Source organism: Pinus tabuliformis, chromosome X, assembly GCF_031772625.1.
Source record: "Pinus tabuliformis cultivar Carrire ecotype Pingquan chromosome X, CPIR1, whole genome shotgun sequence".
NCBI lineage: Eukaryota > Viridiplantae > Streptophyta > Pinopsida > Pinales > Pinaceae > Pinus > Pinus tabuliformis.
Window position 1 is genome coordinate 1,731,082,248 of NC_142308.1, and position 18,864 is coordinate 1,731,101,111.

General features: G+C 38.9%; 1 protein-coding gene and 1 pseudogene across 1 annotated transcript; both read left to right on the forward strand.

Annotated features, from left to right (window-relative positions):
* Positions 1 to 834: 834 nt before the first annotated feature.
* Positions 835 to 1,658, forward strand: LOC149146702 (uncharacterized). Its single transcript, XM_089449750.1, has one exon. The coding sequence runs from the start codon at positions 944 to 946 to the stop codon at positions 1,454 to 1,456; it is 513 nt and encodes a 170-aa protein (XP_089305876.1). The 5' UTR covers positions 835 to 943; the 3' UTR covers positions 1,457 to 1,658.
* A 12,884-nt stretch (positions 1,659 to 14,542) lies between these two features.
* LOC149146703 (putative receptor-like protein kinase At5g20050 pseudogene) lies at positions 14,543 to 15,115 on the forward strand (annotated as a pseudogene).
* The last annotated feature ends 3,749 nt before the right edge of the window (positions 15,116 to 18,864 follow it).

Consider the following 18,864-nt stretch of genomic DNA (forward strand, 5'->3'; position numbering starts at 1 on the left):
AATGTTAATCTTAAAGAACTTGTATTACTTTATCATTAATGTTAATTTTAAAAAATGCCCCTTTCCTAACTTAGGTGTTGATAAAAAATATGTTGAAGGTTATTTTTTTTTTTTTTTTTCTTTTAGCTCCTTTTTATTAAAATTATATAGAGAAGTTGAATTTTGGCTTTAGTCAAGAGTGAATTGATAACCCTGATAGACCCCAAAAAAAAAAAAAAAAAAAATTGAACTAATACCTCATGACAAAAAGCCAATAATTTAATAAAAAAAGATTCAACCAATTAAACTACTTGTCAGATTTAATTCTTTAAAATATTTTAAATAAATACTTTTTCAATTGATATTATCTCTTTATTATTTTTATAATAAAAAATAATTTTTTTATTATATATATTCTTTAAAATTTGTTCCCGTACTGTGTTGTTCAATGCAATTTCCTTGAATGATCTGTAACCTCATTTACTTTAATTATTATTTATGTTTTTTCTTGTTGTACCCTCCCGAGATGTGACCCAACTTTACATATTAATTGTTTTTATTTGAAACTCCGTTCACTTTTTAAGTTTTCCATTTTCATCCCAATTCTTATTTTCTTCCCTTTTAATCTTTATTTCTTTTCTAGATTCCCTCGCTGGCTTCCTTTAATTTTAATACGTCCTCTCTACTTTTTTGGTTTTTTTCTTAAGTTTAATTACTTACATTTATGTTTTACTTTATATATGGTTTTATACACATTTTAATAATTATTATCCTATCTGTGATTTTATAATGATAATAATCACTTATTATCGTCAAAGAAACGTCGTTTTCATTCACTATCTGATCGTTTACTGAGCAGACCCTCCACTGGAGCATCTTCTACATAATTCCAATTTGCCAACGCTGAATCTTTCATTGAATGTGGCCGTCGCTATTCCACACTTCGAATCCGGCAGCGTAGATCATGGACGAAGCACGCATCCGCCCTCGCAACCCCACAATCGCAGGCTTCCTCTTCTCCAGCTTCTTTTACGGTTCCGACGACGAGCGCTCCCTGCTTCGGAGCTTATGCTTCCAGAAGCTCACGCGATCGCACGCCGCTGCAGATTCGACAGGCGGCGGTTCTCAGAATTGGTGGCGCAAGGGCTGGAACAGCGTCAGACGGGCTGGAGAATGGCCGGGATCCGTTATGGACTATGCCGGAAGCCACCGTAGCAGGCTGAAATTCAAATACCTGGTTCGCAAGTTCAAGGCAGATAGCAAAACCGTTTACAGTCCAAGGCCCTCAAGATTCCAGTACGATCATCCGAGTTACGAGCTCAATTTTGACGATGGGCCTGGCCAAGATGAAGATTATCGCGTCCAGGATTTGTGTCTGTCTGCCGTGAAGCCTGGGGAGTCTGCGGGCGACCTAAACCCTAGAAAAGCACTGAAAGAGATACAAACCCTGCAGGTTATTCAACCCTGCAGGCTATAGGCCACTGAAATTTACCTTGGCACCGGTGGATTCAGAAGCCCTGAGGCACATATAAATTTTCGTTGTGTGGCAATCATGCTATTCCATATGACGGCAATCATTATTGCTTACTATTTTGTAAAATTCTGTTGTGGATCTGAATGCCGTAGATTGTAGAACCCTTTATATTATATTTTTAGATTTTGGAACCTTTTTAAATGGAGTCTCACATTTGGCAATGGAGTGAGACTGTTAAAAGATATTTTTGAAATTTCTGTTAGAAGTTCCTGTGATAAAAGGAACATGATTCATATGACATTCATGGCGTTCTCGCCTGAAAATTATGACCGGTCTATAAACTGTACTGCTAGCAATGACCGGTCTCGCCTGAAAATTCTGTCAGTGTTATACTTTTCGGACAAGCCAAAAGATAAAGTAGATTCTAGTTTACCAAAAAAATGAATCTGTGTTATTAATCGAAGCGTAATTTTGAACATTGGGTCGACGGAAAGAAAGATTGAAGCGTTATTTTGAATATGGGGTCCATGGAAAGAAATATGTCGCTAGAGCACTTGAATGCCCAGCATGTTGGAATAATAGATATGATGTGGTCAGTCGCTAGAAGATAAATCTTGTCAGTCGCTAGACGGGAAAATGTCATACTGGATTGGAATAATATATATGAGAAAACCAACCAGTCGCTAGACTGAAAAATGTGATATTGGATTTTTACTTACATGAATGCTAATTAAGAATATTTATTAAAAATTTAAAATCTAGATAGTATGATTGTGAAAATGTGATATAAAAAGTGGTCTATTTAAAAATAAAAATTGAGTTATATAAATTCATTGGATTACTTTTATGTTTAATTTATTTTTTCAATCACTATCATAAATAATAAATATATTTATCAATAAATTTGTGAGCCTTTCAACATTTATGATGAGTCTAAGGGGTTGAATTCTCATGGTTGAAGTATTTTTACTGAAGCACCTTTACTCGTGATAAGTGATGATTTCAATTTTCTCGGCAACTTTATTATTTAATATATTATGTTTTTAAATATTTATAATGTTCTGAGTTTTAAGATGATTTTTTTGTTTTATACATAGTTTGAAAGAATTTTTTCTTAATTTCAAACTTTTATATATATACATTTTTTTCCATTGTTTCAAAATAAATATATATATGTAAGTTTATGTGTAAACACACATTTAATTATTAAAGAATTTCTATATGAAAAGTCAAATTAAACATTCAATATGTTTTCAAGTTCATTTAATACACTAGTCCAAAAAACCAATTAAATTTATGGAAGAAGTTGTTTCCCAAAATTGAGCTCATTTAAATTTAGAAGTTTGCACACATTTCTATTCACGTTTATTCAACACTCATTTAACCTCCAAAGTATGTCTTAAGCCACCTTCATGCAGACTTCCATGTAGCCCTCCATGTTTAATTTAATCTCTATTAGGAAAACATATATGTGTGCATATCCCTATGTAAAAAGAAATGAGTATTAAGGCCTAAACATGGTTTTGAGGGAGACCGGCTAGAGACAACAAGAGCTTGAGCCATAAAAGAGCTTAAACCATAAATGAACCTTCTTGAGCTTGAGCGTCATTGTTAGAGGAGGAAATAACTTGTGCCTTTTGCCCTAAACATAGTTTCTTGGCCTCAATCGCCAGCAACCCCTACAAACCACAATGTGTTCCCTCTCTAAGGAGTCTTTGGTGTTAGGGTTAAATATGGACACCATTATAATGTTTTACACATTGAGGATCGATTATAAGGCCTTAACCATGGTCAAGGAAGGACGGAAAGTACCTCAAGATGCAGTTGAATCTTATTGGGGTCAAGAGCCTTTGAATGACCCCTTGATCTAGCACAAAAGTCCTCTATAGGTTTTCTACTATTGAATGGGATGTCTAGGCATAAACATGGTTAGAAGGGGAATTATGGTGTTAGGCCCTATTGAACATTATTGAGCTTACACACCATGAAAAATACCTACAAACCATAAAACAAGCCTTCTCCAAGAAGTATTTAACATTTGAGTTGAATATGGGAATGATTATGTCGTCTTGGCTATCATGGATAGATCTCAAGTCATTAATCATAGCCAATGGAAGGATACAAGAGCCTTTAGTGCTAAAAAATTCTTCTCAAGCTTAAGCATCATGGATAAGTTGTAAAACCAATGCATATTATCTCTATAGTGTATCATTAACCTCTAAGTGGGATATTACCACCATGACTAGGTTAGTTGTGAATGAAGAATGTGTCTTAAGGTCCAAAAATGGTTAAGAGAGGAAAATATGGGCCTTGGTCCCTAAATAAATATTCTTAAGATCAAGTTCCAAGAACTAAATATAGAACCCTTGAAACTTCTTAAGAAATATAATGTCTTTAATGCATCCTTTGTAGAGATATTGCACTCTTTAAAGATAATATCAAATGATTGGATTTTAGTCAGTCGAATAACTATTCAAGTAAGATGACTAGAAATGAACCTCAACAAGTCTATTAGGGATAATTGAATCATGCGATAAGTTGACAAGACAATGGAAGTCAAGCTAATGAGAAGTCGATAGGTCAATGATGAAGTTGAGAGAAGTTGTCTTAATCAAGTCCAATGGTCATTCTAGCAACCAATGAAAGTTGATAATCATCTAGAGTAGTAAAAAATATCATAGTTAGTGATGTATGCTTAATCAACTAAGAGAGGTAGTTAAAGGGAAATGGGCTGTAGTCAAAACTAGTTAGAAAAAGATTAAGAGTCTTGAGATTTGTCACACTTTGGCCAATGAAATTTAGTCACATGTATTGATTTGAGAAGATAGAATACTTTATTCATTTATTAATAATTATATATTTTATGAAGATATTCTTTGTCTTCATATATATATATATATATAGTATTCTAATAAATGATGATGATGATATATATATATAGTATTCTAATAAATGATGATGATGATTAACGTATATATATATATATATATATATATATATATATAGTATTCTAATAATAATATAAATGATGATGATGATTAACGTCCACTAAGACCGATGCAGTTTATCAGACCTTGAGAAGAAGAAAAATCTGATTGTGACTTTTTAGAATCTTATTTCCATGCTCAAAAAAGAAGGGAAAGAAGCACACCAAGATCACTATAGTTGGGTTAAATTAACAAGTCAAAAAGATTGGAAGCGTGACAGATATTAGGGAGATGAGAGCAGATGTGAGTAAGGTCCAATCAATCTAAAATAAAGTGTTTTTCATCCTCCACCCTCTTAGTATCACAAAGATGACAAATTCTATTGTCCCAAGGAGTCTTGGGAGCAGACCACCATCCATTTTCACTTTGAAGCTCATGAAAATTAGTTATAATCTTAGCAATCTTCATCTTTTTCTTTGAGATGGTCAAAACAAAAAGATAATTCTGGTTCTCAAGAGTGGGGTTGATCACCTCCTTATAATATCTTAGCTTCATTTTACCCTCCAACTCCTTATCATCCCATATCTTATCCCTAAATTTTGAGGTGATAGTATCTTTGACACTATCCTTGCTTCCGAGGATGATCTCGTCATTTATCCCCAAATGGCTGAACCAAGACTAGGCATCCTTTTGTCGCCCATGCTTGAGGCAAAGGTGGGGGCTTTGACTAAAGTTAGAAGCAATTTTAGGAATCCTTTTCGATTCCATGTTAGAAAGCTTATAATACATTAGATACTTAAATATAGCCCTGCTTTCAATATGGGAGAGGCCAACTTTGATAAGGAGTATAGGATAGGGGGTATTTCCCTTGATCTTGAGATTGTAGGTTATGAATTACTTTTGAATCATCTCAATCTTTCTCCATGACTCTCTAGATATATTGCAACCCCAGAATTGACAACCATATAGGACAAGAGGGGTGACGAGGGTCTCAAAGAGAAACCTTTTTTTTACTCAAAATACAAAGATTGATAGCCTTACAATTGTTTTCAAGCTCATAATAAGCTTTCTAGCCTCCAATAATCCTTTTCTCAATGTTGTAATTCAATTTGAGATGGTACGGAATGTCAATACCCAAATATTTATAAGAAGAGACATGTTCCGGGAATTGTTATCATAGATGAAATTCCCATGGGTGATATTTTGGATTTAATTATCACGATTTTAGTTTTGTCAGTATTAACCGCCATACCCATCTTGGAGCAATAGTCATGAAGAGTCTTAGGTTTCTTGTTCAAGTCCTTGTGGCTTCTAGCAAGAAGAACGATATCATTGACGTAGAAGAGAAGAACTAATGATAATACCAACAAGCTCGTTCCCCTTGCACCCCGTGATTTCCAAACACTCCTCTAACTTATCTATATAAATACCAAAATGGGTAGGGGAAAGGGGACACCCTTGTTTAACCCTGATATTGCATTTAATATCTTTAGACCACCCTTTGTTGGTCTTAAGCTTGGCAACAATCGTCTTGTATAGACAAATCACAACAAACTTCAACTCACGAGGAATCATTATCTCATCAAGTCTTTTCCAAATATTATCCCGAGGAACAGTGTGAAAGGCTTTTTTAAAGTCCAGAAAGAAACAAAATAGATCAACTTTACTATTGCGACATTCCTCGACAATGATCCTGAGAGTGACAAGATGGTCGATAGTTGAGTGGTATCTCCTAAAACCAACTTTCCCTTTAGCTCTTTTACCATGGATTTTAAGCCAATGGCTAATATTCTTATCCAAAATGAGAACATAAAGCTTGTCTAAGATGTGGCTAATCATAATTGTCTTGTAGTTAGAGAGAACAATTTTCTACTTGCATGGCCTAAACAGCCATAGTCCCTCTAAGAAGTTGGCCGCGAAGGGGAACCTCCGCGTAGCTAGTTAGTAAACTAAAGTCTCGTTCATTATCAAAATTAACTAAACAAAACGCTCTACCAACTAAGAACGACCATGCATCACCACAAATAGTATCAAAAACAAACTCTCAATCCGTCCATCTTTACTATGTTTGAACTTGATTATAATTATAAGATATAATAATATATATAACAATATTATACCATTATATAAATATACACTTATATAATTATATCTTAATATTTTGTTTTAATTGATTACTTTATTTCCAAATTATTATATTATATAATAAATCAATATATTATAAATTAGTCAAATATCTATTCTTTTTCTATATTTTAATTTGATATTTTCCATCCTTATTATATTTTATAATAATTATGTTTTTTAATTAATTTAATTTTATATATAACTATATGTTAATAAAAAAATTAGAACTATTTTACCTCTTCTTTAATCAAATTCATATAATAAATTACCTAAATATTGATATGTAGAATAATAACCTACAATGATATTATATAATAATACTATAGACTATTGTAGTAATAATATAAATATATAGTTATATTTGGCTCAATTTATTATATAATAAAATAATATATTATAAATTCGGTCAAATATTTTTTTCCAATATTTTATTTATTATTTTTCTTTCCCAAATATATTTTTTAATTTTGGAAAAGTTAGTTTTCATAACTAATTATATTATTTTTTAATATTTTTTTATAAAATAGTAAAGGATCAAATATTTTAACCTAATATTCATGTTTTAATTAAATATTAAAATTTTATTATATTTGCCTAATATTTATATTTGAAAAATGATCTATCTCTTTATTTAAAACCAAAATTTAAATTTAAAAAACTATGGATAAATAAGATTTTTAATCTTTATATTAAAAATGAAATTGAAACATATTAGATTGCTAGAAACTCTATCAAACAACTAATAAAATGAAATTGTTAAAAACTCTATCAAACAACTAATAATGTAATTAATCCTTAAACAAAGAAAGGAAAACAAAATAAAGATTTTTTTCAGCACGACAAAGGGAGGTATAGTTATATTATGTTTATCCAAGACGGAAATATACAGAATCTGATCCAAAAAAGAGAAGAGATGTTCTCAGATCTCCAGAAGAAAAAGATATTTGTATCCTATGAGGAAAAATATAGCACTATGGACGAATCTTCATATAGAAGTCCAAAAATACATTCCCATGAGCCACCGATATGCATGTGGAAACAAAATAAAAAGACAATGGATGGGTAGCAAAATTCATACCAGATTTGACTTGATGAAATTAGAGAATTATGTACTAGGCATGAAAAAATCTTGGATCTGATAGGAGATATTGTCCACTGTAACCTGCAGCTTCCATAATCCTCGTGGCGATGATAGCCCCTGCTTTGACAAAGCATCAGCTGTCCGATTTTTTTCCCTGACAATGTGGGAGATTGAGTAGTCCTTCCTGTTGTGCCACAAATCCTCAAGCCTGTTCAACCAGCCAGAGGTGAATATTTTTTATGCTACTTTTGGACAGAACATGGTCAATGGTGACTTTGGAATCTCCAAAAATATGAAGGTTTTTGAGGCCAAGGAAATCAGAGAAGGAAATGAGACCGGCCAGAGCCATAATTTCTGCCTTGCTGTTGGTTCCAGGTCCACCGTTCCAATGTAATTCAAAAGCTTGACCTTCTTCAGGGATTATATAAACACCACAGGCACATAAGTCATGCTGAGCAGCACCATCAAAGAAAGCACAGGGATATTTATAGACATCGATGGGTTGTTGTTTCGTTCCATGTTTGACTTTGGGATGTCAATGCCGATCAAGCGCTTCATTTAAACTAAGAATAGATTCATAGACAAACTTGAACGATTCCTTTTTGGAGTTGAAAATCACCCGGTTGCGCCATTTCCAGATGGACCAGATAGTAATCAGAGGGATCGGCCTCCACTTGGAACACATGTTACTCCATAAATTGAAAGCCTCGTGAATGGAAGGAGCTAAAACATTGGTGAAACCATAGTGTACAGATAAATGCTGCCAAATCAACAGGGACTGAGGACACTGAAGGAAAAGATGACAATTATTTTCAGTGTTCGATCTGCAGAGGGGGCATATAGCAGGCCCACACCATTTGCGCTTCTGGAGATTCTCCCAAGTGAGGTTCCGGTTATGAAAAACCAGCCAGGCGAAAATGATGATTTTTAGAGGACAACCAGATTTCCAGAATGTGGGCAGAAAGATATAGTCTGATGAATCAACTTCAGATTGTAAAATATGAAGGTAAATATGCCTTGAAAAAACTAACGAAGTTCCACCGAGACCATTCCAAGTGATACAGTCCCTGTCCATCGAACGATATAGACCACGCGACTGCAGGGAGAGAGTGATACCGTTCCATTGGGATTCAAGAACACCGGACAGTTGCAAATCCGAGGCAGATTTCCAGATTGGGATGGCACCGTCCCATTTTTTAATTACGCTGGCCCAAAAGAAATATCCTATGCTATGTAAATATCTCAGAAGTTGAGGGGAGATATGAATCATTTCGCCTGCTCCAGCAAAGTCATTGATGCCGATAATAATGTTGGAAACTGTATGAAATTTCCAAATTATTTTTTTTTTTGAAAAATGGCTCCAATTTTTTAGATCCCCTCCATATGTATGAGCCATTTGCGGGCCCAATGGGTCGTTTCCTGATCGAATAAGTTATGTCATGGTCTTCCATATACTTAGCCCGGAAAGTTTTACTCCATATGGACTCCCCCATCACCGCATTCCACATTGTTTTACAAAGAAGCGCTCTTCTAAAAGAGTGTAAATCCAATATTCCCCAGCCTCCCATGATTTTTGGCCGAGTAAGCTTCGAGAGCTTGCTGAGATGAAATTTAATCTTCTCTCTCTGTCCACCCCATATGAAGTTGGCAATAATTCTGTTTAAATCGTTTATAATAGAAGGAGGAATATAGAATAGCAGAGCCCAATAAACCATGGTTTGAACCATCACGGATTGGGAGAGGATGGCGCACCCACCAATAGATAAGCATCTGGATTCCCATGTTGATATTTTGTAGTAGAAACGGTCCAGAATCCATGTCCAGTCAGCCACTTTGTAGCTCATAGGTTTCAGATAAAAACCAAGGTATTTGAAACCCTGCTTAATAGGAATAGCTTTGATATGAAAGAGATCTATAATAAAGGTGATTGTATCACCACTTGCATCAGCGACATGAAAGGAAGATTTTAAGTCGTTTATAAATATGCCGGTGACTCTTTGAAGTCGCTCCAAGATTTCAAAGATACATAACCATGTAGTCCTACACAAGATGGCCGATAGAAGGATATCATCGACAAAAAGTGAGTGAGACATGAAGTTAAACTTGCTAATGGGAAAAGGCTTAAATTTCCCCTGTTGTATAGCAATCTTAATGTGTAAGCTCAGAGTTTCCATGAAAAGGATGAAGATAAGTAGAGATAGAGAGCAGCCCTGACGTAAACCCTTGGCCGCCTTGAAAAAAGGAGTGGGGAGACCATTTATGAGGACTGCAAAATTTACATCCACCACACAGGCCATGATCCATTGAGTGCATCTAACGTCAAGGCCAATCCTAGACAGAAGGCATCGTATAAAGCCCCAACTCACACAATCGTATGCCTTTTTTAAGTCGATCTTCAAAAGAGCCGCATCAATATTCCTGCAGTGCATTGAATGTAAGCATTCTTGGGTGAGAGCCACCGCTTCTAAGATATTTCTGTCTTTAAGAAAACCATGTTGCTCTGTGGATAGATGAAGAGATAGAGTGTTCCTGATACAGAGAGCTATAGTCTTGGACATAATTTTGTATAATACATTGCATAATGAGATGGGCCGATAGTCAGAAAATGTAGATGAGAGCTTTTTCTTAGGAAAAAGGGCGATATATGTAGAGGAGATCCTCTGACTGATGATGCCCTGAGTTCTCAAATCCTCAACCATCTTGACGATATCTTCCTTGAACAATTCAAAAAAGTGGATGAAGAAGTCGATGGTCCACCCATCCGGCCCAGGGCACTTGTCTTTCTGGAAAGATTTCATTGTTGCCAATAATTCTTCTTCTGTAACCTCAGCGAAAAGAGCATTGTTAAGATCCCCATCAAACATGGTGGGGTATGGGTCTATCCCCCATAGAATATCCTCAAAATCGCGGACATAATCCTCGTTGTATGCCTTTTTGAAATGTTTCACAGCCTCTTTTGAGATAGCATCCTGTGTGGAGAGAGAATTTCCCTGCTCGTCCCTGATCTCCCAAATAGCATTAGTCACCCTTCTCTTATTAGCATATCTATGAAAGAACTTGGTGTTCTGGTCACCCTCTCTGAGCCAGATTGCGCGACTTTTGAGCCTCCACGAGGCTTCTTCTTCTTTTAAAATCTTCTGTTTTCTTTTTTCCCAGACCCAAATTCGATTTCTGATGCAAGTCGGCATGCAAGGATTCTTAAGTAGAGAAGATAAGCATTCTAATTCCATGCATATGTTTTTTAGCTCCTTTTTATTGGAAGCCGTTTTCTCTTTTTTCCATTTTTTGACCTCCATTCGAAGGGATTGCAAGCAATCAATGAACTGCCGAGGAGAGTCATTGACCAGCATGGGAGATTGCTTCCAAGAATCATTTATAAATTTGTTGAAATTTTCATCAGTAAGCCAAGTACGATTGAACTTGAAGGGATATCCATATCTGCGTCCAGCATTTTTCCATTGAAAGGTAATGGGCCGATGGTCGGAAATGAAAGATGGGATGATGTTCATAGAGGGAGGCACATATTTTCCGATCAGTCGTTCATGGAAAATAAATTTGTCTATCCTTTTCGCCAGGTAGGAGCTATTCGATCTTCTGTTGTCCCAGGTTGGTCACTGTACATTGGGCAAGCCATCAATGAAATCATTTTGAAAAATAGATTCCCGGATTAGTCTCCCAATAGGATCATGTTTCCTGCCATTTCCCCAAATTTTTTCATTACAAAATGTGCAGTTAAAGTCTCCGCCAATTATCAAAGAGTCTATATCAAGCAGTTCAGATGAAAGCAATTGGTTCCAGAAAGGGAATCGATGTTTATATGGGGCAGAAAGATTCAAGATGTGGAAGGGGTCAGAGGACCCCTGGAAATGAGCCAGAACAAGGATGCCTGCAAAACATTGAAAAGTCGCAGCAGTAATCCACTTGGGGTTCCACAAAACAGAAAGTCCCCCAGACATGCCCACAACATTAGAAGCAACCATATTCCAAGCTGATAGCATTCGCCAGAAGTACGAGATTGTTTGGGAGCTTTCATGCATGGTTTCCTGAATAAGAAGCATATTAGATTTCGAAGAGACAAAAAGATGTTTAAGGGCCAGAAATTTGTGCTCAGATCCAAGGCCCCGAATGTTCATGGACAAAATATCAATCATTGGGAACCTCATGAGGCTGGCAAGCTCTAAGAGGCCTATTTTCAGAAAAAACTTCATCTGCAATTTCAGTCACGAGAATGTCGATTAAGGAAAGATCCTTGATAGAGGAATCCCATCTTCCCTTCCTATCGCGAAAATGCTTGTTGTCGCGCTTCTCTTTGGGCAGACGGTAATGTTTCCAGCAGAATTAGGGATAAAGTGGGGCGAGGGGAAACGAGAAGGTCGATGAACAATTAAAGGCTAGAGTTTTAATCATGCTCTTTTGAGGATGAGATCGATGTCCTGGTCAAAAGAGTTATGTGGAGAGAGATGGAGGGATGGTGGAGGGGAGATAGGGAAAAAAGGCGCCTTCCCTTTGCGATCAGGTACCAGTCCCTGAGGAGGGGGGATAGGGGGGGAAACTCTAAGAGGAGAAGGAAATCGAATATCAAAAAAGTGACTAGGCAGAGGGAGAGACGAGGGTCCTGGGGAAGGGTGAGAGAGGGGGGGTGAATGGGGAGACGAAGAAATGTATAAAATGTGGCCTGGCGCAGGGTCAGTACCGGGGGGCTTAGATGATGCGGGCAAGAGGGGAACGACGGGGTCAGAGTCCAGTTCAATTGGCGGAAAAATATTGGAGAAACTTGAAGCGTGGGCCGGAGGGTCAAATGGGGGCAGAGAAGGGGACTTTGAAACAGTTTAAGATCTCTGAAGTTTAGCAGACAAATAAGGAATATGAAAAGATGGGCCCACAGAGACAGAACGAGAATGTGGGAGGCTCGCAAAGCATACAAGGGGGCAGCCGATCCAGGTAAGAGGAGCGACATTGGAAATGTCAGGAGCCCGAAATATCTCCTGGGGGGAAGGCCCATCATAGGCTGCAACATCTCTGTCATGAGTCGAAGAGGGAATATGAACAGCGTTCTTCTTCTGCTTGCCTCCTCGGCGACGAGGACAATTTGAAAAAAGGTGACCAGTATTATGACAGATGGAACACCTGAAAGGCACGCCCCAATAGTCCAAATGTTGTTGGATTTTGGAAAGATCCCAAGAAAGATCAATGGTCTCAGGAAAACCACCCCTGAATTCTTTTTCTATAAGAATCCAAGCCACGATTGTCTTTGGCCCCAATACAGCGAGGGTCAACATATATAAATCACCCGATAGCATTCCCAATCTTTTCCATAGACTCCTTGGTCCACAATTCGAGAGGCAGTCCTGGAAATTTAAGCCAAATATAATTGTTTTGGGGCGTGCAACGGAGCAGATTAAATCCGATAAACCACCTGTGCAAAGCTAAAAAACTCCTCTCTTTAACCCAAGGTCTCGAAAAGATGAATTCCAGGTCGCAGATCCGGATAAAGTGAAAACAATACCAGTTGTTCATGAGGTGAACAATGGTAGGGGAGTATCCCAATAGAGGAGCCCAATTAGCCTCGATCCATGAACGAATTTGCGACTCCTCCATCGACGGGAAGAACCATCTCCCAACGAGCGCCCTCTTCTACAAGCTCATGATTAAATGTAACGGAAAACACTATATGCTCCGCCTCTCTTTTTAATTTTTTCAATTTCATCAAATTTTTTATCTTATTTCTTTTTAGTCTTCATTTCTTTTCTAGATTCCTTCGATGGCTACCTTTAATTTTAATCCGTCAGTTTTAGTTTCTTCACCTTTTATTTTCTCTAATTTTAATGACTTAGATTTATGTTTTAATTTATATATATATATATATATATATATATATAATAATTATTATGTTGTCCATGATTTATAATGATAATAGTTATTGTTGTCAAAGAAATGTCTTTTTCATTTACAATCTGATTGTTCACTGAGTAGACCTTCCTCTGGAGCAGCTCTTACATAACCTCAATTTTCCAACGTTGACTCTCTCGTGGCATGTGGCCATCGATAAACCACATTTCCAATCCCGTAGCTTACATGGATGAAGCACGTATCTGCCCTAGCAACCCCACAATCAGACGGTTTCTCTTTTCCAACTTCTTTTATGGTCTTTTATTGTTCGCACGACGAACACTCCCTGTTTCGGAGCTTATGTTTCCAGAAGCTCACGCAATCACATGCCATTGGAGATGTTGGAATATGTAATTCTTACTTGTCTCAGTTTTGATTCTTTCTATCTAGAGGAGTCTGTTCCTATTTTGTTTCCTAGATTTATGTGTGGTTGAAATATTCTCTCAACCAACAAATTGTGTGTCCAAGATAGTTTCCCTATCTTGAGACAAAACTTCATATATTTATTTGTAACATTATTTGATTAAAGTGAAGATGTAAATTTCCTTATGGAAATTTAACATGGTATCAGAGCCCCTGAGGACCTGGCCCCTCTTGGGCTAAGGGAAATATGAGTGTATTTGTTTTGAGAGTATTATTTTTATGTTTGGAACATGTTTTTTTTTGCATTTTTCCATCATATTCGTAAGCAGAGAAGTGCTCTACCTGAAACGTTTGCAGTTTGCAGGCAATCGTTGATCTCATATCTAGTTGCAGGGCACATCAAGGAGAGACACGACCATATGGAGAAGACTCATTGTTCAAATGTGTGACAAGAGGAGCCGTGAAGCGTCGAGGATGCAGTGACTAGGCATTTTGAGAATCTCCCCTGTTTTGAGGGTTAGAGTAGAGGAGGAGCGGTGGCCTATGGCTGGTGTGTGTGACAGAAGCTATGTGATCATGCGAAGGCTCTATTCGTAGTTGTTTGGAGGCTTTACAAAACAGATGTTGAGATCCACAGTGTTGATTCATTTTCTTGCATGAATCTTTGAAAGCTGAAACCAATGTTCTTGAATCGAGCCTATGATGAATCCAATATTGGGTTGGTGTACCCAGTTGAGCATCATCGTAAACACTGCTCGCGGACTGGCGTTCTTACACGAAGAATGCCGCGAATGCATTGTGCATTTCGATGTAAAACCCGAGAACATTCTCCTCGATGATAAGTTCAGGGCCAAGCTATCAGATTTCGGGCTGTCGAAACTCATCGACCAGACTGATCAGCATAGCCGAGTTCCGACTGGGATGAGAGGCACTCCGGGCTACATGGCGCCTGAATGGCTCATGGAAGCGGGTGTGAGCAGCAAGAGCGATGTTTACAGCTTGGGCATCGTGTTACTGGAGATTGTGTCCGGGCGTCGGTGCATAGATCTGTCGGCTCTGGCGGAAGATTGTTATCTTCCTGTTGCGACCATTCGGAGGCTTCAGGAGGAGAACTTAATGGAAATTGTTGATCCTCATTTGGAGGTGCATGGCTTATTGGAGGAACATGTAGTGAAGAATAGAGAAGGATCTGCAAAGAATAGTGAAGGCTCTGCTATGTTGCTTTGCAGATGGAACAATGCTGAGAATAGCGAAGGATCTCATAGAGAACAATAGAGGATCTTGAATCCTGGTTTTCTGCGACGAAATATCAGTGGTGATTTTGTGGGGTGCACGAGGTTCTTGTGCTCCATAAATCCATGATGTGCTTTTCAAGAGGCCACTCTGTAAATGTACATGCTGAAGAGGCTACACATCTCCAATGTATCTGTTTTTTTCAGTTTGCCATGTTCTGCAAAAGGGACCTTAGGGCCATTTCCCTCAAGGATGCACTCAGGACTGTGTTTGGCAACCTCTGGTGTGTTTCGGTGAATAACCAACAATCAGTGGCCTCCTACCCACATATGACCGATTACTTTGTCAAGTGTCAAGGAATCTTGTGAGAGGGTGTTGTTGATTTTGTATCGGACATCAAAAGAGCAAGCGCTTTGGGGGTCTGCGAAGCCTCAGTGGGGCGATCTGTTTCGCTTCCCTTCCATTCAGAGAATTCAACGATTCTAGGAGAATTCAGCGATTCTTGGAGCTGATGTGATGTGCGCAGCAGGAGCAGTTGTCATGGGGACATGTTCTAGGGTACCCATGACGAGCTTGATTTTGAATTATTAGGCACGAGGAAGGATACACGCTCTGTTTCAATCCACTAAAGACTAATCCATTGAAGACTGAGTATGGGAAACGTCTCTGTGTGAGCATTGCCTCATCGTTTCCACTTCCACTATGCCGCGAATTAATACATGCCTGGTGAAATAAATTGTTTTCTTGAATTATTTATTGGGTTTTCTAACTGAAACATATTGAGCCTGATCAAATTAACATGTAAATGCTATTTGTTAGAACTGATCAATCTAACAATTGCGAATTGAGGTTGGAAAGATTCAAGTGGAAGACACAAAAGCTTGGATATGTTTTTTTAGAAGAAATTGGTGAAGTGTGACCTTGGCAGTGGATATTAGTTGATGGACAAACAAGGTAAAAGATTGTGTGTTGAAATAAAGCAGACTCATGGTGTATTAAGTGTTACATACATTCAATTGTAAGAAACTCTAGGATGTTTTGTAGTGGTATTTGTAATATTATGTACATGGAAACTCCTAGAGTTGGAGTGTGTAATGTAAGCCTGATGAGGCATATGTACCCCCATAAATTTCGTGGTAATCTTAAAACCACTTTGTAATTGCAAGTTTGTGGTCAACGGGAAAGCACTGTGCAGTGTTGGTTTTTGGTAAGCCAGAAACCAAGTGTGAGAGCGGAGTAGACAGGGATTCCTGTAGGCATGGTTTAGGGTTAGTCAACAAAGCCCTTGGTGTTATGACCTGCGATTCCACCCGAGGTGCGACTACATTTGGCAGCGAATGAACAGTTGGAGTAATGGATGTGCGAGCTCATGACTTCATGTGCGACGGTGATATGTTATAATGCGCACAAGGAAGAGAGCGAGGAGGTGTTTATATGGTGTGGGGAGCGGTTGGCTCAACCCACGGGCCAACCTACAAACATGGGCAAGCTGACATGTATCATGGGCGAGTTTGCGATGGAGTAGGGGTGTTGGACGAGTCGGCTTGGGCAGCTCGACTCACCCTACCATTGGTATAAGTTAGCATTGCGTTTGATTCATTTGGCAACATCTTCGCTCATCCAACAAAGGAGAAGTGCGTGGAATAAGAGGTAGCCGCAGCAAAGGGAAGTTGCAGCACGGTGATGCGCCCAACCTTGGGCGAGGCGACACGAGGAAATGCATTGTCTTGGTTTGGGTGAGGACGCGGGTAGAGTAGCGCCTGCCGGTCGAAGAGTAGGGCATGCACGGGTGTGGCCCCGGTTGTGCGAAGGAGCGCCCGACGATGAAACGAAGGCATGGGCGCCCGGTTTGTGTGACGACTTGGCACAGGTTCTTGGGTGATTTGGGTGAACGCTCGCCCGTCGTGCAAGTCTGCACGGTGTGACTTTTGGTGAAGTGTTGAGGTTGTGAACAAAGGTGTGACTCGTGCGAAGGCGTTCGTGTGTGGTGACTTGGTTACGACGAGGCGCGCCCAAGTTGGGCAAACAACACGATCGTGCGACAAGGTGAACGAAGGGTTGGTGAGTCGTGCGGCGACTGTGCGGAGGTACCGACGAGCTGGGCAACCGAGTTTGCCGAAGTTGAAAATTGGCTAAGTGTAAATTTGGGGTTTCCCAAGATTTAACTTGTAAAGCTTTGTAGCATTGAAGATTGTATAATATATTGATCCGGGCAGACTCATATTGCAGGGAGTTGCCCCTCCCTTTATACTGTTGTGCATTTCCCTTGTATAATGTTGTTTATGTGAATGTTATGGGATTTCACTTGTATGAAGGAACACATTAATAATACTTGGTTGAGAAACACAAACTAAGTAGGATAAGTGGAATGTTAGGCGTAGTCTACAATCGTAAGTATTGGTGAAAAGAAAACGAATGGTAGTGTTGCACCTCGCTATAAGCGGTTGAAAGACTACCGCAGGGGTAGGGGTGTGACAGTTGGTATCAGAGCTCGTGTTCGGGTTGATGATGAAGTGCTGATCCCACTGCACTATCGTGACAGGTGGTATCAGAGCTGGTCCAAGTTTTGTGGGAAACTTGGTGAACTGAATCAATGAGCTGATTCTACGAAGACCGAAGACTTGGAATGAAGTTCAAGTTTTGCAGGTGACAGGTGGAATATCAGGGTGATTCAGGTGAAGGGTGAAATAGGTTTAGCAAAGGTGAAGCTTAGTGCTTGGGCCGAGCTGAACGACAAGGCATGGCAGGTTTGGAAGAATGCGAAGGGAAGCTCTTGCTTACCTTATACAGGTTGAAGCGGATGAAAGAAGAGAACCCCCGGATTCGAGAGAAGCTTGAAGTCTTGGAAAAGAATGTTGAAGACGAACTTCTTCAACTTGGTTGGACAATGGAGCAGGATGAAGTTGCAGATTGTGCCGACAAGGAAGAGGAAGCCGTGATGATTAAGGATGTTGCAGATGTGACAATGATGGATGATGAAATTGAGATCGATCAAGTTGGACCAGGATCATGCAGTTTGCAGACATGGATGAATGAGGATATTCACATGGAGGAGCCTCATGATGATGATGTAAGTACTGTTGATACTTGTGTTTCATTTGAGCATTTGGTGGATGGACCGTATGCAGGGAAGGGAAAAATCAGTTTGTCGATGCTAGGGAGGATCTTACTAAGGATGTCTATGATGAGACCTTGTATGGAGAAGCAAGGATTGTTGACTGTTGCAGGACTTGTTGGGGTTGTTTGTGACCTTATGATAGAAGGTGCAAAGGTCGTGACAAGGGAGGAACATGATGATCATTGGAGACGAATGGGTCATGCTTTAGCCACATGGAGAATTGGATAAGTGCCCGGCATGACTCATGCACAGATTAGAGGCCACACACTTGGGATATGTTGATACTTGGGTGGACTTCTCATGGCCAAAACCAAGAGCAGGTCTTGGTGGAACCTTTAGTGGGGGAGCTATGATGGAAGGGAATCATGATGATGATATGGTTGGGTGACTAAATTCACTAGGCCAAAGATTGCAGACTTGGATGAGGATGACCGATTATTGTGATGGGTCTACCTGGTTGGACAACATGGGCAACTTAGTCATGGACATCAGGTTGGAGACATGGAGCATGGCAGTATTATGCAGGGACATTATGCAGGAGCACTTATAGAGGTGTCACTTATGGGCATCCAATGAGGAGTGCCAAGGCAGGGATGTTGTGCAGGTGGATTCGCTGATGTGACATGGAGACTTATTACTTATGAGTCGATGGAGAGGTTGTGCACTTACGTAC